The following is a 24232-nucleotide window of genomic DNA, read 5'->3' as shown; positions in this document are numbered from 1 at the left end:
AATCCTTTTGCTTTTTTTATGATGTTCTGCAATACTTTTGATTTGTTTTTCATATTCTATTCTTAACCAAGTTTTTACCATTTTGTTTTATTATATGTTGTATGTTTCCCATTAAATGTGATTTAAAAATACTTTTAAAGAAGAAGGTTGTTTTACCAATATGTTAGGCATGTAAAATTTTTACCCAACTGCCGAAGGTTTGTGTTTTTTGAGCGAGTAGTATATATCTATATATTCTACATTAGTATCGTGGAAGGACATCGCGTAGTTATGTAATTTACTTAATAATGTATGGAATTTCTAACTTAGTTAGGATTCTTTAATTTATTCAAATCGACTTTATGTAAATACTCGACCGTTTTTAAGGTAAAGTAATTACCTATAAAAAGGGCTCCCGTGCCATTGTTTTCTTTTTGACAAATTTTATGATTTAAATTTAATTTTAATTTGTGACAATATTCTGATAAATTATATCAAGTGTAACGGTTTGATACAAAATAAGTGCCACGTTATTGACTTTCTAATAATAAGAACTATTTATAATCCCGCCCTTTATAGCAAACAGCACAAATAATCTTTAATATAGCATTGAAATAAAATCACCGCCGCCAGTCCCGCCACTCTCACCGTCTCACGCTATACTTCGTTTTTTTAGCACGAGAAAGAACTCCACAGCTCCCAGGAGTAAGTGTGCAGTTTTTATCAGGCAATAATATAATTGTTAATTATAATGGAATTATCGAATGTAGCATGGCCAATACTTATAACTGCGAAGTTCTTTGTAATGCTAAAAAAACGAAGTATAGAAACAAAGAGTTATTTATTGTAAAACAGGTGTCAAAGTAAAAAAAAATCGTATCCCCGATTTTGACAGAACAACTCGATGGCGCTATACCTACCACCAACATCATATTTTTTGTGGTAACTGACAAGTCAAACATAAAATTCCACATAGTGTTCTTCCGTTTTCTTACACTTTAATAAATAAATAAACTAGGACAACCTTTTTTGTCATTTTTGTGGTAAAATCGTTTATAATTGCGAAATCTTTTCTTTTGTTTATATCGGTGACATTCGATGACTCCTGACCTCTGTTGTCAAAGAGTCTCCTTGCCAGTGAAATTAATTAGTACCACTGAAAGTCCGCAACATGACGAAGGCCAAATAAAATCTCGTCAGGGTATAGTTTATGTCAGTACCCACAGTTCACTAGTTAGGAATGAGGATTAGAGGTTTACAACACACGCACTCGCGCAGCTAACTGCATTACCGCACTGCACTAGGGATTAAATTATGTCCTTTCAGCCCGCTGCGTCTGAAATTGGATTTTCGCACTGATTCGGTTTAGGCGCAGCGCGCGTGCCGATTTTCCTCGTTAAATGGAGTTGAACTATTGCAGACTAGAAATTGAAAATTGCTAGCGAGGGTTCTTCCCTAATTTCTTGATTCACATATTTATTGAAGTTTTATTCTAACGTTGTTTTTACTTTGGACTTAAGACGATAGGGATGTATAGCGATCGAGACGAATAAAGAATGAGTGACGAACACAGAATGAGACGGACATAAGAAATGAACGAAAAACGAATGGGACGAATTACGCTGATACCGGTACTTCTATCTGTACATATAATGCCAGTGACTACTTATTGGAGAATCGTTTTTTTTTGACATGAAGCACGAACATTTGTGCAAATATTTTTATATGTGTATGTAGTGGGAATTAGTGGCTACTCATGCATATTTTTTTTGGAGGTGTACCTCTGCGAAAAGTAAAAAAAAAATTGGAAGGAAAAAAATATTTTTATTTTTTGCAATGAAGTTTAAGGACAGGATGCTGGTAAAAAATATGCATTTTGTAGTTTTTTTTATTGTTATCAAATATAATTTTGTTTGGTTCACGTAACTTGAATCGTTTATAAAATATGACACTTTCAATGATACCCTAATTATTTTACGTTATCCTGAATAACTCGCAAACAAAAGAGAATCGAGGTCTGATGTTAAGCATGGAGGGTCCTTAGGACCTCACAGTACACTACCAGAAATATCGACAAAATCCGTCGTTGGGGGCACTTCTTGTTCGCTTAGCCTGCTAGACCCTTTTATAAATTGCCTTTTATTCCTATTTAATAAATTCTCTAGGAGTTGTCTTTTCCAAGGGTATTCAAAATTCGATATTGGATCGGACCGTGTGAGTGAAAACGCTCTTACGCGTGGTAGTCCAGCGTCAGGTATATTTATGTGTATCATTTGGGCTCCTCTGGTGTTGCAAGCGCCCATATAGTCTACGACTACGGTGTATGCTGACCATCAGGCGGGTCTTACGTTCTTTTACCACAATCTAGGTATCAAGAAAAATGTTTAACTAGTTGGTAGCTGGTAATTCAATAGTCCTTTGTTCACCAATGGGCAAGTTTTCATCAAAACAAGGCCTAACAGCGTTACATAATCTTGTTTGCCAGAAACGTCTCGTAAACAATTTGGCTCGTAAATTCAGATTGACAGCTGTCACGGATCTTACGCCCTAAATCCACGTATGTGTATATTTTTGGCAGATTATCATAGTATTGATGTAAATGCGAACAAATTAATGCTTTTGATGGTGAATATGTATGTGTAAGGTGGAATATAATTAATAATTTATGAATGGACGAGGAAACAATGAAGGACTAAATATTATTTTTACTAGTTGTTATACAAGACGTCTGCCAAACGCTTCATCCAAAATACCCAATATAAGTCTGACATCCGATTGCGCATAATTTATTATGGACTCAGAGGTCAAGTTATATTAAGCCTTTGCAACCTGTTTTGTAAATAAGAACGTTAGCGGTGGGACTTAGAGTTGTTTAAGACTCGAGTCGTTTGAGTCCTCTGCTTTGAAACTTGGCTCAGTTTTTCAGACTCACATAATTAAGTCTAAACTTGAGTTCTTTTCAACTTGTTAGACTCGAGTCTTTTATAGAGATTTGAGTCCTTTTCAGAGAACTCTCAATTTCTTTCTTTGCAAAATTTTGAAAAGCATTGTTTTATATGCCTAATATTCATGGATTAGGTACACAAATCATACTATTGTACATATAACATATAAATTGTTTACTATTATTTAGGTTAAACCTATGAAATTGTTGACGGAGTCTTTTTTCGGAGACTCGAGTCCTTTTGAGCTCTTTTAAAAAAGACTCAATAAATGACTCGCCTCGGGACTTAAAACACTCGGAAGTTTTTTAAGCGCCGAGTCTCGTAAAAACGAGTCGAGTTCTTCAAATTCAGACTCAATAGACTCGAGTTCCTACCAGCACTAGTGGGGCTAATTTATCATTCTCGGTTTTTCTTACAAATTCTACGTTTTCAGACAAAAATGTCATAACGTGTTTGCCAGCGGCACTCGTGTTACAAGTGGTGTGATCGTGCTTATTTTTCTATTATGGTGCTTATCAGAATAATGTTTAATAGGTATCTTATAGATGTCTTCTGACAGTGAGAGTGATATTAGTAAAATTATGCTTTTTTTTTTAATTGTGCAATGTATGCAAGTACTAATTAATCTAGATGCGTATAATATCTTGTGAGCAACTTGTCCGGTAGAAGATACATATATGCAGTTACCTACTGAAGAAGTTCGACAAAACTATTACTAGTTCCGAAAAGGGCCGCGTAGGTGGCGCGGCGCCACTGCTCCCACTTCATATTGTATGCAAATTCCACACACGAATAATAATTATGACAAAAATCATTTAAAGTTGTCCCTATGAGTGGCAAGCCGCAACCCGTTCTCATAATGGGTTCACATTTTAAAACCTAATCTTTTATTTCATACCGGTTTTTACTTGTATGTAGACCCTTTATATTGTTGGTACCGTACGATGCCACTTGTTATTGGCTGACGGAATTTTAGCATCAGAAAAGACCATCGAAAACACGACAAACTTGGTGGCATAAATCATAACAACAAAGTAGTTGAGTCTAAGAAGCATTTGGATTTCATGGCGGATTATCTTATACAAGAATAAATATTATAATTGTTTTGATATATGTCCGGACGACCACTTTGGCCTAGTGGGTAGTGACCCTGCCTACGAAGCTGATGGTCCCGGGTTCAAATCCTGGTAAGGGCATTTATTTGTGTGATGAGCATGGATATTTGTTCCTGAGTCATGGGTATTTTCTATGTATTTAAGTATTTATATATTATATATATCGTTGTCTAAGTACCCTCAACACAAGCCTTATTGAGCTTACTGTGAGACTTTAGTCAATTTGTGTAATAATGTCCTATAATATTATTTATTATATTATTTATGTACACCATTTAGTACTTTTGATATTGTTGCCCACTGCTATGAAATAAATCCGGAGAACAGTGTAATCCAACACTTTTTGTGTGTCAACTAAATAGTTTTTGATAAAAATGGTATGTACTGAATTTAAATGACAGGTCTCAAAATTGACTTCCAAGCAGCGTGCATGACTGTGGGGCTACTAACCTACTAACGGGCATGGGGAACATTAGTTGTATAGAGGGTAAAGGTAAGGAGAACAATCTATGTGTATGAAAAGTGTCCATCAAAAAACCTTATATAGTACGTCACAATACATCGAGTATATTTTTTTTACTTTCAAACTATTATTTACAGCTGCCAGCTGGACACTTTTGCAACAGTTCACCCTTAAGAAATTGTTTTCTTGCCTTTACCCTCCAAATAATATGAAGATGTTATTCCATGCAAGTTCACTTTTTTGCCATCCCGTGCATCGTTTTCGTTTGTATTTCTCCATCACGTACTTTACACAGCCAATAGAAACAAAATGTCTGTTTCTAAGGCAGATATCAATTCAACAATCGCGATCAACCATCAAGACATAATCAAGATCTACGCTATTTTCGTCAGATATCGAGTGTAATCGTCGCATTTCCGTTGTTTTCCCATTAAGTGGTATGCAGTGTTGATAAAGCACATGTCATGTTGTAGATAAAATTATACGTCACCAAACCAGTCCTCATTTTAATTTTATCATAATGTATCTTTATATCAGACATATAAAGATACATTATACGTACGTTACGTTGAATGTTTTTACTTTTGAATACCTATTTGCTTGTATGTGGTCGTTGATATTTTGCCAGTTTGGATTATAAAATGATTTTTTGTGTACTGATTTTACAAAATAAAGTAAGCGTCGTTGAGTTGATGAAGTAAAATATGCGACTGACTCATAAATAAAGATAGCATTAGCTCGTAAATAAAGACTCTCAGCTAAGATAGACGGGTCGCATAGCATGTAATTATATGCGAATCTAAAATTAGCAAAAAAAGATAGAGTTATGATAATGATAACTATCTATTTAGCGAACCAAAATAAAAGGCAGTAAGTAGGCTGAAGTATTTAATTCCCCATAATTGACCGCCGCAGCGGCACAAATTGAACGATTACATGATACTCACTCCACTTTAATCAATAACCGCGCTTTAAATATTCACTTAAGGGAGAGACAGATATTATGTATTTGCCTGACTTTATTCTTGGCGAAAATTTATTATCTAGGACGGTACAAAATGTCTTTCTGCGATGTCCATCATACTAAGTTCCGTCCAAATGCGATGTGCGCACAATTTTAGATAAATCGGCTTTTACTAACTATTAATGCAAAAAGAAAAGTTGTATTTAACAAAAAACATATTATGTTTAAACAGTCAGACCCGTAATGTGCTCCTTATTAGATAGATAGATACCAAATACGAACCAGACAAAAGTCATATTTTCACGTGTAGCAGTGGTAATTGACACATGATGGAAGAAATCACTTACGAATTGGAAAATCATTTACATATATATATGTGTAGACGACGTCGCCTAGAACTTTTTTATTTACACATGTTTTATTGTAAAAAAAAGAACAAGGTAATCGTATTATTCATTACTGACCTTGAGAATTCACAATTCACATAAACTGACACACGTTTTACATTTCGAGCATTATTTTTTACATTAACATTACAATTGCAAATTTAGCAAAGACTACGCCTTAAACACGCATGACATAAATTATTTTTAAGCACAGACCATTAAATATCCTCATTACACGTCGGAACGCCTCCAAAACTGTCGATGCATATTTTAGAAGCAGTTCCGAGTACAACGGTACAAAGAAATATGGGAGCAACTTTTAAATTTCGTGCTACAATTAACCGAGGAATTTCATTATTACATTTAAAGCATTAAGAACACACATTTTACTACATTCGTTGCTTCACTGCTACTAATAAAAATAGTGACGACAATATGTCAATTCAGAAGTTCCTACAGTTGTTTAACACAAGCTTTTATTGATATTTATGCATTAGATACTACCGAACCAGTGGCATTCAGCATATTATGTTTACTAAATTTCAGTTTAATTGGACTACCTATACTAGCTAGTGCAGTGGTGGGCAAAGTACCTACGGCCCGCGGGCCAGCTCTGGCCCGCGAAAGGATTTTATCCGGCCCGCCGCCGAGCCAAAATGTTTTAATGTTTATCCTTTTATTTTTTTATGATAAAACATTTTATTATTATCTAATAAATACACTAAGTATTTATAAACACAACATAATACATATAAAACTAAAAATCTAAATCTAAAAATAAATAAAACTAATCTTAAAATAAATAATTAAAAACTATCCCCCTGCGGCATGGTGCCGTAGATGCTGGCAGCATTTCCTCGTTGTATCGCAATACTTATTCTCTGTGCGAGGAAGCTGCCAGCTCTACGATCACCGGTAGCGTCTGCTATTTTTTTGGATATTTCCTTGAACAGTGTAGATGCATTCGGACCCCACGGGCCAAGGGTCTCGACGCCAAAAGGTACGAAATCGTATTCGGGGCCGAGACCACTATATTTGATCTTTTTTAATTTTTCGGCCGCCTCTGTCGCCGCGCCGGCTTTTGCAGTTGTGCCGTGGAGATGAGACGGGGCTAGGGTGTCTACACATGTGGCGTCCCACACCAGCACCCGTCCCATCTTCCACGGAATTAGTGACATTCCGTCCGGTCTCTTACCATCGTCTCTTACAATATAATTTTTTATGATTAATTAACGGTTTCAATTCAAAATATATTTTGCTGTAATTCTTGCGCTCCTCTGAAATTTCATATACTTTCTGTCCCGCCATGAACAAAGTTTTCCCACCACTGAGCTAGTGGTTGGAAAATGCTTTTCGTATTTTTATACGGGCAACTTGTATCAACCATTACTACTTGCAATGCATAGATAAAAGATTCAAAGATTCAAAGAAAACACAAATTGACTAAGTCCCACAGTAAGCTCAACAAGGCTTGTGTTGAGGGTATTTACTCAACAATATATATAATATATATTTATAAATACATAGAAAACACCCATGACTCAGGAACAAATATCTATGCTCATCACACGAATAAATGCCCTTACCAGGATTTGAACCCGGGACCATCGGCTTCATAAGCTAGGTCACTACCCACGAGGCCCAGACCGATCGTTGAACAGTGTAATGTTAATTTCGCAAATGTTTCAATAAAAAGACCAAACTTAAATTACTACAATACAACCAACCACTGAAAACCACTTAAATTGAAAGCCACCAGCCACTGAAAGTAGGGTCGGTACACGTTCTATAGGTCATACTGAGCAACTTTTACTATGGGACCAACCCCGAAATAGTGAAAATAAAATTGATTCTCATCTCGAATTTTGGCTGGCTAATATTGATATCTTGTATGGGAGAGTTCGTTAAACCTCAAATAATAAATTAAAGAAGTTAACTGAAATATTCCCAAGGGTCACAATTTTAATCGTAGTTATTTTATGGCATCTTAACAAAATATTTTACACAAATAAAGCTTACAGTATCTGTATAAGCAGTAGTGATCGCACATGGTAAGTCACGCTCCATCCGACTGTAATCCAAGGTAAGAGTATGCCACCGCACCCTACGACGCAACATCATTGTCCTCGTATCTGGATGCTATCCTATGCTAATGGCAATTGTGCACGCTACGGTCATCTGAGAATATTCTGAAAAAGCCGTATCTTCACCATTAGCGCCTCATATCATATGCAAATCACCGACAACTTGGATACAACAATTACGGCCGGTGATTTCACTTAATTTTTCGTCTCCTATTTCCCTTCATTTTCTTCGGTATCTTTTTAGTTTATGATCTCAGCATAATAAACGTATATTGAAGGTGATGATTTTGGGTGGTCTACCTTTAAAGTAATGATGTTATTATTTATATGGGGTTATTAATGGAGTGTGTGCCTCTCAACTGTCTCATCAAGATAAGTTTGTTTTCAACGAGAACTCATTAGTATTTATCGGATGAACGATTGACTTTTAATGTTTATCTTCGTTTTAGATGTTTGAATTCGTTAGATTTCGGATCAACTAAGTAAATCTTAGTATTTGATGTCGGTATTGTATAACGTAGATACTTAATATACGAACTTTTTTAATTATATTAATATTTAAGAGGAACACAACACACACACACATTTGGAGAAAATTAGACTAGGAAACATTAGACTAGTAGAAATGTAATATTTGAGGGATCATTTTCCTAAGGAGACAGAAAGAGTGGTGCATGTTTTTATTGGAGTAATTTTGCGATTTAATTTGTGGGCAAAATCTAACAAAATATAAAAATAATAAGTTTACCAATCTATGTTAATTTTAGTACATTTCGGGTCAGTGCGGGTCATGTCACAAAGCAGACCAGTTACCGTGGGAAACGGGACTATTTGCCCGGACATTTTGTTGGCCTCTCCAACGCCGACCAAACACTAGACGCCTTTTGTCCGAAAATGTAATGGGAACAGATAAATAATAAAAAGGAGACTTCAATGGGGCGTTAGACGTCTCGAGAGAGCCACTTAAATTAACGACGTATGAACAATGTTGGATAAGACATTATTGACAAATAAATACCAATGGGATAGATGATAATTAGAGGAAAATCTGAAGATTTAATTTCTGGTCCCGTAAGTTATCTAATGCCATCGGAGCTAAAATGTTGGTTTATTATATTCATGTGTACATAGCTTCCGACTTATTTTCGCGACATAGTAGGATTATAATCCACAACTGGGAAATCGACACTGACTACTATGACTTCATTATATCAATAAATAGCCACAACCGACTACAGAACCTCCTTTTTTTTGAAATCGAAGTCGGTTAAAAATAGCTTAAGTTCTATTTGATTACTGCCACAAAATGATAAAGATAAATGCTTAATTTTTTACAAGCTTTTATTTACTTCACCTGACCGTTGTCTGTTTGTAATCAAATCTTGAAAGTTAAATTTGACCCATTTCCCGGTTTCCGATGAAGCTGAAAATTTGCATACATAATTATGTAAGTCCGGTGACAATGCAATATTATGGTACCATCAAGATGATCTGATGATGGAGACAGGAGGTGGCCATAGGAACTCTGTGATAAAACAACGTAACCTAATTGTGTTTGGGGTTTTTGAATTGTCTCGATGAGTATTAGTTACTTGTGGAAAGAAAAGTACAGTCAGCGATAAAAGCTTGTACGAAAAATGAAATTTTTGCCAAAAAGTTTTATTAATGTCAACTCCTGGGCACTCCTGCTCTGAAGACGGCCTCAGAAAATATCCGCAAGCGAACCTAATGGACATGTAATACCCGATGACTTCAAACACACGAGTGGCGTTAAAAGGACTCAACACAACACAATATTTTTTAACGTGTGGTCTAAGCATAGACAGAATGATACATGATTTATCTCGCGCTATGGAAAACTTCGATCTCGCTCCAAAAGCATTAAAGTTTCTGGGTGTTTCTGGGTGGCGCAGAAATTACGTATCTACCTATCTACGCACCATACGCAACATGTACCTATCCTGTTCAGAAAAACTGACTTCAAAATTTATGAATTGATAATTGCTCATATCAACACCCAGTAAATGTACAGTCAGCTGCAGAGAGAGGTGTCCCCTGCTTACAATCATTCTATTGTCACCCCTCTCTGCATCCGACTGTACATACGGAACATAATTATCACACCAAAAAACAAAGATGATACGCTACTGGACAGACCGGAGACATTTCAATCCTAATAGAATGTTCTTTCCTCTTATACTATGAGGTTCATGCACTCTCCCTTGGCTTGTACCAAGCGGCTAGACGCTGCAGTCCAATATTTACCGAGTGGAGTATTTTTTGTCAGGCCCGGCAAGGGTTGAATGGCTAGGGTGTTTTGGAGAGACGAAACAACCTCATCATGGAATTCCTTAAATTGTACCGCAACAATATAAATAATATAATAAAGGGATCTCTATTGTTGCGATGACAAGTGAGGGTTATTTGAACTGCTTTGATGGATCCATGTTTGACGGGCTTAGAGGAAGGAAACATGTTTTTTTTAGTTTTAATTATAAGTCCGTGAGGCCACTTATGCCCACGTTTCGTCCCCGATTTGTGTTCCTGATGTTATTTAAGTTTTCAATAGTCCTTTTATAGATTTGTAGCTTTGACTGTTTATGGAACGGAAAATATATTTGTAAATATTTTGTTTAATAATTAATGTAAAATATGTTATTAATTTTACAAGAGCGGTAGTTGTGATTTGCCTTGTACGGAAACCAGAGTTCGCGCGTGTCTGTCAATAAAGGAAGTAAGCTGCTTATCTGCAAGACGCTCAAGGACTTTAGAATGGAAAGGAAAAATGGAAATGGGGAGCGGAAAAGTCTGATAAGGAGGAAGAACTGGCCGTTTTGGCAAATGAAAATCATTAAGATTAAGCACTACGTGCATGTACTAAGTATTATGTGCACATTAGATCGTTCTTGGTGCATGATGCGGCAGCTGGGCTATAACCGCGAAAATCGAAGTTCGTCAATTGTGCGTGCATTTTTCTCGGTCATTCTAATTACAACTTAGTGACAGTTAAAGATAAAAAATCCCTGCAATTCGCGAATTTCGGCTTTTGCGGTAGGCCTCCTGGAAACCATCGCGGGCGCGGACTCCTGGCCGAAGGGTGTGTTGTTTTGGTTGTTCCGTGGAAATCTGCCGAATCTTATAGGATTACCGGTATACCGCAACAGAAAACTGTGGCGCAAACATGATTTATTTAGCATACAAGATTTTTATTGTATAATATATATTCATTTGTCCTTACAAATGAACATACTTATATACAATAAAAATCTATCTATTGTAAGGTGCAAGGGCCTAAATGTATATCATAGGCCTTAGTTGCCTGAAAATAAATGATATTTGATTTTGTTTGATAAGATTTTATCTCATAACTTAGTTATGTTATGCATTTACATAAGAGTTATCATACCAGAAAATGAAAAGCTTTTTACTAAAGTTTCAATTGAAAATCCGCAGCTCAATAAAAACCTTTTTTATTCCTTTCGCATTTTTTGTTTCTAAAGTATCTTAATCGTCAAAGTAAATAACAAAAAAATCTCAAAGCCAAGGTTACTCAAAGCCCAATTTTTGTATTAAAGCAAGTACTAGAGTTGCTAGCGGGCCGGGAATGTTTGCAGGCCTCTCCAGCGCTATTGTACAAAGTTGAGGGAATAGCGGCTAACCCAATATTTGATTTTAACATTATAATTTTGATGCTGAATTTTTATTTCCAGTCGTGATTTGCTAATTACATTCAAGTCATCCTTCAATCCCCGTTCATGAATAATAATCGGCCACGTAGAGACAATTTAGATGATAAATATGACATTGATCTGAGTCTCCATGCATCTCTCTCACATTTCTAATATATCGGCGACTTCTCCATTTATTTTGAAACAATCACCATGTAGTAAATAAAATAAATAAAGAAATATGATTGAACAATTTTACACCAATCAACCTAGTCCCGGAGTAAGCTCATTAAAGCTTATGTTGTGAGTAGTAGGTAGGCAGTACACCTGCCAACCAACTTTAAAATATTTGTCACGATTTGTAGGTGCGAGTGGGCGGAATTATTTACAGAAATAAAATTTTCCGATTACGGACCTTGAATAACAAAGGTTAGAGAGTTAGCACTGGCAAACGAAGTGAAGCCACTTTTATTATGTAATTCTGACAAGGTATTCGTATACTGCAGTGCCTATTACCTACTCTCTCATTTTATTATTGTAATAGCTAAAGACATGAAGATTATCGTATTATGTCTTAATTTTTCACACTAGGTTTTGTAGACTTAATTATTATGGCGGTTATGAATGAATATTACTTACTCCGATACGGAACCTCTAACATTCATCTATTACCATCTGAGTAAAAAACTTATGAAATAACAACTCGCTATTCATGAAGGCTCAGCTAGTCAGAACTACTCAAAACCTGCTCGGTTGTTTGGTCAAACGGTTAACGCCGGCACTGACTAGTTGGGCATCATCCTCGATTAACGTTACATTTGTATGGCAAACAACACTTTCAAGTTCAACATCATCAGTAAGTAGTTAGGTAAGGTAGGCTATTTGCTACAGGGGGGAATAGATTTAATGTTTTTCCATTATTTCCGTGTTAGAAATGTTACTGAATAGGTTCGAGATGAAATGTAAGGTATGAAATAAATTCGCAAAATTAAAAAAACACCTACTTACCTTATTCATTTACGATGTTATGAACACATGCGGCCACCTTATACAGATATCCGGAGTAGACGTTGGCGTCTGATCTGATACTCACGTTTCCCTAAATATATGTACTTATGACCAAAGTATCCAAAGATATATTCAAACTTAATTTGTATCACCCGTTAATCCGATTTGTGTTAGGTACTTAGTTTTAATAACTGTTATTCCGGTTTCCAGGTAGCCAAAAAAAAAAAAACATTTTATCTTAAAGTGGATAATTCGGTGAATAAACAGGACACTGTATGAAACATGTCACGTTTTTGTCCAGTTCGTCTATATCTAGTGTAATCCTAATTACAATACATATTGTTCTATTAAAGCCCTGATGGGATTTGATTTAGAAAATCCTTATTGAGTACTGTCTTCCCTTCCTAAAATGGAGCAAAAGAACACGTAGTACTTATAACGTTTCACACGTCGTAGCACACGTCGGCACGTGGAGTCCAGTAGACAAATAGTAGGTATTCTATGATGTAGGTACAGGTTTCTTATTACAATCCTTAGGAATTAGCGATGTATGCATGAGTTATACTTGCCAATTTTACGTCAATTTAATCATCGATTCTGCGTCTCAGATAGCGCAACTTTTTAGAAGACGCTTCGCTAAGGTCCACAGATAAGTGGCGTGATTATTTCCATTTAAGTTTCGATTAACGATTTCTATAAATGATTGTCACTTGGCTCGGTATCAAGATAATCTTTACTATAACATTAAGAGGGAAGAAAAGCCGTGCAATCTAACGAAACACTTATATGAAATTCTATTTCGGGAGAAAATGTCGATCGCTTCAGAATAATTTATTATAGGTTTATGGGATTCGCTTCAAAATTTTTTTTTTTAATATTGATAAAAATCAAAATTTATAAACCTAGTTTTTTACTGTGTCAATAACACAAAAAAAGATGGAGAATGGAAAATATTTTGAAGTGGGGAAACATTTTCTTTTTTTGTATGTACGAGTCCGTGCTATACTTCCCTCTTAACTAATAAAATAAGCTCTCGAAAGTATTTTTTGCTAAAAATTAGTCTTAAAGAATTATACTTGGAGCCTCTTTTCATTTATCTTGATTTCTGATGTAATGTAACAAATTATTGTAATAAATAAAAGTAGGCGTTTTCTATGTAAATTGCCTTGACAGTGACCTTTTTTGTGTATAAAAGCCTGTCAAAATAGCACTGAAACGTGTCACTAGTAATCGAGTTGTTAAACTACCGACACTAGAAAACAATGGTGTTTTTCTACTCATCTATTATAAAGGTTGTATTATACCAAACTATAATTGCGTACATTTCATGTATGGGCTGTAGTCAACTATTTAAAAAAAACTGACCAATCACGTGCCGCCGCACTCCCATTATTATTATTATAGCCTTTATTGCTGGACACTAAACTGCACATCATTGTTTATTAGTTTGACAAGAGGCCTACCTCTTCCAGCTTCTTCCATTTATCTCTGTCGTTTGCTATTTTGGGCCATTCTGTTCCTTCAATTGTATTGATGTCGTCTCTCCATCTTTTAAATTGGCCACCTTGCTTCCTTTTTCCGTCTGGGGGAGACCAATCTGTAATAATTTTTGTCCGGCCGTACTCCCATAGAAAATACTAAACGGGCGCCGGGAGCGGGGCGGGAGACGCTCGTTTATATCTTTTGTACTACATTTTTGTCTAACGAAATGCTTACAAATTTTCATTAATTATTTAGGTTTTATACTAAAAACATATTATTTTAGATGACTCGTAGAAAAAGTGTTGTAGGGATATAATCAAGCTTTTCAATTTCGTACATTACTTAGGCAACTCAGCAAGCTTCGTAGCCTGAACACGGTACTCAACTGAAAAGCTCTCTATTATATCACGATTGTATAAAATACTATTTCGGACTCACTCCTATACGTGTAATAATATATATTTATGGGAAAAGGCGTTATAGTCAGACCAAAATAAGTTGGCAGCGATTTTGTCAGCACACACTTTATGTTATTTTAAACATCAAACCTCTATGAGATTATGACGTTAACTTAACACTTGCACAGGCTGGGCTATCAAAATCTTTGCAAACTTAGCTTGGTCTGACTCTATGTATGTTTATCGGGTATAGCACAATCGGATTAGGACCAACCTCGAAATCTCTGGAACAGTCATGAAATTTGGTATGTATATAAATTAAATGCCCCTTTTTCATTCCCACATCATTTTACCTCGAGGAATCGCAGCCATCTTGGAAAATGTGTACCATCCAGGACAAATTCGCGTTTTACTCAAAAAATTTTTTTTTATGAAAATATAGTGTAAGGCAACATTAAAGCTTATTCAATTTTACACCAAAAAGTCCTTGATTTCTTTGCGGAAAAATACATCTTGTTATAGAAAATACTTGCTGAATCTAAGTTTAACGCTTATACACTTCCAGGGGACATTATCTTAATAGGAAACTCAGAGGAATATGAATTCTACTTTTAACTATAAATTTGTACGTGATCTACCCCAATATTAACATTTTACTCGACTGCGACTTAACCTGAAAGTAGGGTTATGGGTTTAAGTACTGATGATTCAGTACATCCTGTAGCTTAGGATACTGGACGGATTTTTTAAATGACGTATCGGTAGATTCTTCTTACCCTTCACAACCTGTTTACACTTGTTTTATTACAGAAAAAATAAACAAACCGCCTTGAGAGGATTTCGAATATTAAATCATATTTTTTCTTCTAGCGCCTCAACTAGTAAGAGGATTTCAATAAAATAGGTGAAGTGAAATCTTATTAAATTTCACACAAAAAATGTTTAAAACACTATGTCCCTAAAACGAAGCCATCTCATAGAAAAATGGCTCTAAAGTCAAAAAGCTGTACTACTGACGTTTTACTCAAATTAAACTCGGAAAAAAAAATATTTGCACTTTTTATTAACTTGTTACTTACTGGGTACACATAAGGTAAGGGTATATGTGAAAGAACCGTTCAAATTGATCTAAAAAATATGTAGCCTCATTAAAGATTCCTCGAGGTTCCCAAATGTCAAATGGTGTGGGCATGAAAAAGGGGCCTTTATTTTTTTTTTTTTTTTTATAAGACACACCAACAGTACATAAACAAAGCTAGCAAAATAACAAGTATAGTGGCCACGTATAATATCTATGCACCAATAACAGGTGTGCAACAACACTCAAACAGTTCGAGGCTTTTTACACTACATTATTAACTACAACTATACATTAATAGATTAAGTGATTGAAACATGCATAGGAAAATACTAACTACTACTAATAGTACTAATATAATATTACAAGCATATTAAGTTTTTTTAAACATTCTTTAATTTATATACATACCCAATTTCATGACTGTTCCAGAGATTTCGAGGTTGGTCCTAATCCGATTCGCTCATACATTTTAGATGTACTATAAATACCACCAAGAGAAGTATAACATAATCGACATATTATATACGTAACAAACACACACACACAAAGTACCTATGTTAAGTATCTGTGTTATTTAAACACACTTTACCCTATATGCCAAAATGTTTGCGGTGCATCTTTTCCCTTAATACCAGAAACGGATGCAAAAGGAATGTAACCATATTCGTAAAATACGATAGCGCAGTGTGTTGTGAGCATTAGAGACCAAAAATTGTGATGTATGCCTACATGAAAAGATATTATAACATGGAAATTGTCTAACACAATAAACCAAAATTCCTAATTAACCCTCGGCATCGTACGCAGCAGGTGTGGATACCGGCGCACTATGGACTACTTAGCACTTACATCAGTATGTTAGCGTCCACAAACATTATCGACGAGATACATCGTTGTATACTGACTTGTGTGTTTCTTGTGAGATAGAGAAGTTATGCTCTAGAGAATTTTGGTTACAATATGCACTTGAGCTCCTAACGCTAACGTTAATGTGATTTTAAAACTTTCAAATTTTCAAGTCATGTTAAATAAAATTAAATAAATACCTATGGTACTTAAATATAAATTTAATTCCATTCAAATCATCAGTACCGAATTATGCAGTCTTCAGTACCAAAGGATAAGACTAAATAAGTAAGAATACTATTAGCGTGAAGTTGTAACCGATGCACCTTTCGGTAAAATAGGTGTTTCTAGGAGCACTAAGGCACCATTAGTATATGAAATGAAATGAAATCGTTTATTTCGGACATAATTATCCATAGTTTTGCTTAAAATATAATGAATAATTTATAATCTGATAATTTACTTAATATAAATAAAATCTACATTAAAATAATTAATTAATTAACTTACATTAAATTAAAATTATTATTCTATAACATGGCACAACTTACGTGTAATCTTCAGATTTTAGGCAATGCACTCCAATTACAAAAAAAAAAATCTCTAGTTAGGAACACGACACTTTATTCAACGTTTTAACGTCAAACTCGTGCCATAGTACCATTTAGAGTTTTCAACAATATTCACGGTTAATTTTGAGCAACATCAACAATTTTATAGATACTAAAATGACGTTACCGTTACGATTTATGAATACGTGTTGCAATACATTGAATGCGTGAAACTTTACCCTTTATTACTTCTTTGATGAATCACGTTACAATACGAATAAGAATGTATTATACAAATAGTTGTATAGTTGGTTTATAGTTTTTCTCACGTGTTCAGACAGCCTAAGGGGTAAACCTTTTATTTTGCGTGGCCCGACGTGCCTTCTTAAACCGACTGATACGAGTATAAATGTATAAATAAAGGTTGATCAAGCCTTAGACCGAATTTAAAAATCCATTTGTGAGTACGGACATGGACACTTCGTTTACATTTAAATTGAGTGTTGAATTCGAATAAGAATTGTGAACCGCGGACCCTTAGTCGTGCCCTATCCTACTAACCTACAATACATGACGTACCAAACAAAACAAATACTGTAATAAATATTTAAACTTAGTTAATATTTAATAATTTGGCAAAATGTGTAAATGTAAATGGTGTAATATTCTAAGATCCTTGTCTCAAAACACAAAAAAGACCTCTGCTGCCTCTACGCAGCAGTACTCTGCGCAGGTGCTAATCGCGCCGCGCACGCGCATTGCTCCTCCGCCACACTCCTTCACCTCCCAAATGTATTAAGAACCTAACACCTTCTTGATTGTGACGCCGTTTTGTAGCGAAAGCGTCATCTGGTTACATTTCACCCGCGACCTCTTCCGGCCCACTTATTGGAAATCTCGCCCTTTTTTCTGACCGCCCCTGACCGGCTACTTTTGAGTAAACATAATGCCAGGTTCCCAACGTAAAAGATAGATTTACAGCCTTTTGATCCCGTAGAATGAACTTGATCAAGTTCAAATTTTTGGCAGTCCAACATAAAGTTCATGCTCGAATGGTGGCTGTGTTTTTACTGGTTGATTACATTAAGGTTGGTAAATCTGCCTACCTTAATGTGTACTACCTTCGCTATGTATGCATCGTAAGTTTTAGGCGTTGTAATAATAATATACCTACCTTAAACGGACCGTTATGTCCGTATGTAGTATGTCCTCAAATAAACATATTCTTAATTTACCTATCTTGGTCAGGCATTAGCTTACATAGTGACTCTTCTCCATACGGTAAATGAGATATACCTACGGGATTGTAGTGTTGTACGATTTGACGAAAAAAACAACAGGCATTTGCGAGTTAAATATGATTTAATTTCGTAATTTTTCTTAGCAATTATATGATTTCGATCTCAGCATCTGATAGGTACTTATAATTAGACACAGTAATACATTAGACAGTGTCATCGCGTTGACATACTGTGTTAAGCGCATGGTCGGGAATTTGTTTAACACCCCATTGTGTGGAATGTTTGCCGTGCGCCGGCGTTGCAGTTAACATACATTTATTGATGGGTACGGGGAACCAGTCGGCAGCTTTACGAGGACGAACACTCCAACAATCGGAATATTACTTTTTATTTGAATACACTGAACAGTTTTCTCCGCCTAATGTTAAACATTTTAGTTTACTCGAAGTTTACAGACATACACTTAATACACTAGTTACAATGCGAACACAAAGTCGTACACTGCCACCACACTATGGCACAGATCTTATTAAAATATTAAGATTATAATGTCCTCTATTAAGTATGGATATGAAAAAGTAATTGTACAAGAAGCAGAAGTATTGTCATTCGTTTGTTAAGTAAATTTACATTAAGTCGAAACCAATAATTCAAAATGGATGACGCGAAAACAAGGACAGAAAAGAGATTCATAATAGAAACCTATCACTCTCAGATGAACTCTTAAAATAATATGTACAAACGTTCAAAACAAACAATCACCAAGTTAAACATAAACTACTGCGCAATGGGAATGTATAGTAACCCGAGAGAACTAGAGTATGAACTGAGGCTAGCGAGCGGGAGAGAGCGATTGGTTTTACACCCATAATTAAATACAAAACATTTTAATACAACTTTACAACTAACATCTACGTTTACAAATTCCGATTAAAGTCTTTTGATAAATAAGTATGTAAACACAATTATTTTATTATATTTACAAGCAGATAACACAATTCGTACGTAAGTAACAGTAAAGCATTTAAATAATAACACACTGAGAATTGACGTGAAGGCGTTTTGCTACATTCATGGCGAGCCAGCCCAAGCATGCACGGCCGAGCCGTGGCGACCGAGCATGCGCGGCGAGCGGCGGAGCGAGCGGCGCGCGCGCCCGCCTCCAGTGCGGTGGTCTGTCGGAAGACTCGTGACTAGCGCGACTACTATTTACTCTTTCCACAGAAAACCTTTTTTTCCTTTTAGAGCACGAGTCTAACCGCAGGCACAAGAGCAAACGAGCGCCACGATATTACACGACCTTAAGGAATTTCACAGCTCCGAACGACGTCCCGGCTCGGCTTTTTTCCTCCATCCAAATGTTTGCTCTCTCGCTTCAGCTACCATTCATGCGGCATTCGAGCCGCCGCGGCCACCGCGACCGAGCCCTAACTTAACGCTATCCAGTCCTCGTCACTGTAATAATACTGCGATAGTTGACTAATACTCTGTCCACTCACAAGGTCCATCGACAGCTGGCAACGGAACGCGCGAAGCGTTGAAGCGTAAAGGAGCTGCTAAGCTAAGTCATCTACGTGCCGTTGGGGCTCTTCCGCCGTGGCCACTGCCGGCGGTGATGGTGCCGCACACGGTAGGGCGGGCTGATGGAGTTCTGTGGCGGCGGCCGGAGCCTACGCTGGCGCCACTTGGGCGGGTCGCCCGCGAGCAAGGTGTTGTGTCGGTTGATGTCGAAGTCGTGGGCCTCCTTCATGAAGGACAGACATTTGTGGCTGCGCTCGGGGAGGAGGCTCTTTCCGCGCCGAAGCTGCAGACCGCGCCGGTTGAAGCCTATATAGCGGTCGGTGTTCTTCACGAGGTGGTATCTGTTGTAGCCGTCCACAAACTCCTCTTTGAAGAGGCAGTTGGGCTGTTTCATCGCTTGGGCATGCGTCTGTGTACAAGAAAACAAGGTTAAAGAAACTTTCTTAAACATTACATTTTAATGAATATTAAACTCTTAAAACATCATGTCTTTATGAAAAGTAGGGATATGCTTACCAGTCGCCTGCCGACCAGTTTGGCCTTGTTGAAGCAGAGGTACATGTCCTGCACGGGCGAGTGGATGAGCAGCTCGAGACTGTAGCCGCGCGAACTGATGGTGAGATTCGCTGCAACAACAAAAACGTTTTAACATTAAAACATTGCTGATTATCTTTAAATAAAAAAATATCCAAAATAACGCGCCGTTCTGAGGCTAAATTGCAATTTCAAAAGTAAAACTATTAATTTAATTCAGTTTTAAAGTAATAAACAGAGTCATACATAAAATGATTTCATATTGTATTAAATAAATTGATCATTGAATATTTAAAAAGTCGACTACTATTAGATACATTCTATCTTTCTTCCAAGCCCTATTAAAGGATTCAAATAGCTTAATTAAAAATGTAATTAAGCTACAAGTTATTAATATCCAATCACGGGCTACCAAACTTTCGTCTCACACGCGCTTCAATACATTAATTAGTCGGATGTTTATTAAATAGAAAGTAAATATTCTAAGAATTCTCATTTACATGTATCGACTAATGCTTACAATACTACCGCTTTAAGCCAATAGAGCTTAAGAGGATTTAGGAGTAAAATGTGTATACGCCGCTTTGGCTTAATGCTTTAAAATAATGACGCGCCGCCGCCTCATGCGTCGGTCACATAGTAAATTCAATTACTAATATGAGGGAGAGAGTAAGAGTGTCAGGAGCGACAACTAATGACACTGAACGCTAATAAAGTACAAAAATAAAATGTCAATAAATATTAATCTATCGCTGGACATTCAATACTTAAAGTCTTAAGAGTTGGGTTACATGTTGTTGATTTTCGGATTCGTATTTAAAAATGTTAAATATATTGTTCACTTTGTAAGATCCTAGAATTACAATATTTTGCTATCTACTGTGGTTTACAGCCCGATTCGAACTTTAAGATACGTCAAATATTAGGCCGAGATACGATATGGAACGGATATATCAGTGTCAAAAGTGAAGTTTCTTCAAACACAAACGTCACTTTTCACACTGACATATCCGATCATAAGTGACGAGTGAACGGCAAAAAAGAGTGTATCCTTTGAAGTTTCCTTTTCAATTTGGTACTCAAAACCTGCAACATTAGACAATTCCCTATTTATAAAATGTCCACCCTTAAAGTACCGACACACTGACATTTAATAATTGATAAAATTAAATTTACATGCATATTTTATCAACTTTCACTGCAACATGTAAGCCCGCCGCGGTCATCAATGGATAATGTAAGAAAGTTCGTCGGAATTTGATGAATAAAATAAAAAGGCCAGGACCCGACGGTCAAGTCATTTCAATTAACATCTGGAGAAGTGAAAACACTTGGGCACGTCGTTGCGACCGTTGGAGACATCTTTGGTATCGAGTTTATGATACAAAGTAAATAGAAAAAAAAACACTGTTTTTCCACTAAACTTTTCAGAATAACCTTCAAAAACATTGTAAGTAATAGATCTTAAACTTTTTCAGCTTGTCATGATTTAGCCAAGTTTTTACTTTATGTTATATCATCATGATATATATATATTTTTAGTGAAAACACGTTTTCCCTAGTCAAAAGTGTTAAAACTAATTTTAACTAACATTTAAGATCCTGGGTAAAACTAGTTTTTACCGAGGCGTTTCGGAAAACTAGTTTTAAATAGTGAAAATGGGTTTTCATCAAGGTGACACGGTAAACTAGTTTAAGGAAAACGCGTTTTCATTAAAAACGGGTTAATAAGACAGCATACACAGTATTTGGAAAACCAAAATTACTGTGTACCACCTTATAATAATCCGGAATGGTAAAGTATTTATCAGAGGGGTTTTCCCGTAAACTATCTGGCAAAAAAGTACTGTAAACTGTCGTCAGGGAACATAAAGTCGAAGTTTTTATTGGATGGAGTGTTAACGTATAGGGGATTTCAAAGAAGGAGTGTTAAGGATTACTTATTCATCACGCTTCAGATGTTTACACTATCAAGCTAAAGTGAATGCCTTTTCAGCCACTTAGCCATTATATTCAAAACATTATTTTTTCGACCGGTTTTAAGTGACCACAGTCTCTTCACTTTTCTATGCCCCATACTAGCTTTCAGTATGCTATGTGATGTTACATAGATTCCAAGCGAGCAGCGGCCTGTCAACATTGCCCAAGAGTTAATTTCGAAAAGACAACAAGATCCGCCGGCAAACAAGTCTTTGAGCTCGCCGACGCGTGAATTTTCTCTTTCCTCGCATAGCTATACTTATACTGTGACAATATTATTATGATACTCTTAATAAGCTAGTTTCCTATTAAGTCTAAGATCAGCTAGATCTCTCTATAAGAACACCAAAATTGTTCTTAAATAATAAGTATAATGTAGAATTGTAACAAAAAATTTTTGCTGAGATTTAAAAACGAGCCCCGTAAAAAAGAAATAAGATCAAAAATTAAACGCTTTTAAATTAAACTTTTTTGGTGACCTTTAGTGAACTACAGATGGTCTACGACCAGCGTGGCTTGCACAGCTTGCTGCGACTTGCGCCATTTCACATAATAATGCCTAGCCATGCAGAGACCAACTACGCTGAACCTAATTAAATCGTTAAATAGGTACTTTTGGACTGATACTGATACATTTACACTCACATTTATTAAGCATCGCCTATTCTAAACGCCAGTACACCGGAGAGGAAAACGCAAGCATGTGTTGTTAACTCCGAGCAAGCGCGCCATGTCCGTAAATGACCAATCGGGGGTCAATGGCCGGCTATCGCACTGATAGTAGCCGTATCGATGTAACTAATCTCGGTACTCCCAACTTACCTGCATTTAACGGAACCAATGTTTTTTGTATACATAACAAAATTTCCTATATTTCTTTTTTGGTTTAGATTTTTCTTGTTCATGATTTAATTACACGAAAGAGCAACATTATCTTTTTAAGATTTCCTAATTTCATTAATAGTTTAAATAACGTGTCTCTTTTAATTTTTTGACATCAAAAATTACCAAGACAAAGATAAACCGTTTTATTTTCAATACACTTTTTTATCCTTTGAAATCATATAAAAACCTGGTAAATGATAATCTCTGAATTTTCATGACCTACTTTAATGAGGTCGAGTTATCAGCTAATATCGGCAAATCGCCGATAAAAGGATTCAACTCAAATCTAAAACCGATCAATTTCAAATCGAACGCTGCTGTCTTAGACTTCAAAATTAATTTTCGATTAAACACGCTATAAATTTAAGGGGACAAATGTGAAATGCGATAACGAAACAAGTGATAGTATGTGCCAAAGTGCATTCCTCTATTAAGTGGACACTTGCTCTAGAACTCGAACCTGCTACTTGATAACGAATGACACTTGATATTAATTTGCCCTAAAATGTCCTAATTTAGTTATATTAAAAAAAAATCGGGCGTGGCGTTTTCTACAATGAGGAAAATTATATTGTGCTCTAGAGAATACGCCTGGCAAGGGTTATCTGTTTTAAATATGTAGGTACTATTGTACATATTATAACTATGTGTGTACAGTATAAATTACTGACTTTCTATAATCTGATAGAAAAGGGACATAGGTGATTGCTTGGTATAGTAATAAATTAATTGTTCTAAATGCATTTTTAGAGTAGGTTTTATTGATGTTTCATTCTTGCATTTTATCAAATTTTATTTGTATCAGTCAGCAAATAATTTTACCACATTTGGATGAACCCATTACATATTGCATAAACTGTAATACTTACCAAATAAATCCCATCTTGCCAAGCTACTGATTCATTTATTTAATAGGCAATGTAGAAAGATTGTACGCAAACCCCATTGTAATTATTATTATGTTATTTGCAAATAAAACACTTACTTACCTACTTAAGATATGCATTACCTGCGTTTCATCAACATAATGCAATTATAATGATTTCTGTTGTAGATAATAATGATTTATTTAAATCTTATTTCACGAAGCAAAATGTGGGT

At 35.9% G+C, this 24232-nt stretch overlaps 1 protein-coding gene across 4 annotated transcripts in view; it reads right to left on the bottom strand.

The window, feature by feature from the left end:
• Positions 1-18313: 18313 nt before the first annotated feature.
• Positions 18314-24232, bottom strand: part of LOC133522823 (uncharacterized) — a 112633-nt gene continuing 106714 nt past the window's right edge. For all 4 annotated transcript variants that reach the window (XM_061858282.1, XM_061858284.1, XM_061858283.1 and 1 more), the window contains 2 exons: positions 20249-20358; positions 18314-20141 (listed from right to left, as the gene is read on the bottom strand). In XM_061858282.1, coding sequence (XP_061714266.1) covers positions 19782-20141; positions 20249-20358 — 470 coding nt within the window. In that variant the 3' untranslated portion in view covers positions 18314-19781. The remainder of the gene's footprint in view (positions 20142-20248; positions 20359-24232) is intronic.

This window comes from Cydia pomonella, chromosome 11 (assembly GCF_033807575.1).
Source record: "Cydia pomonella isolate Wapato2018A chromosome 11, ilCydPomo1, whole genome shotgun sequence".
NCBI classification, from domain to species: domain Eukaryota; kingdom Metazoa; phylum Arthropoda; class Insecta; order Lepidoptera; family Tortricidae; genus Cydia; species Cydia pomonella.
This window is presented reverse-complemented; position numbering and strand designations above follow the sequence as displayed.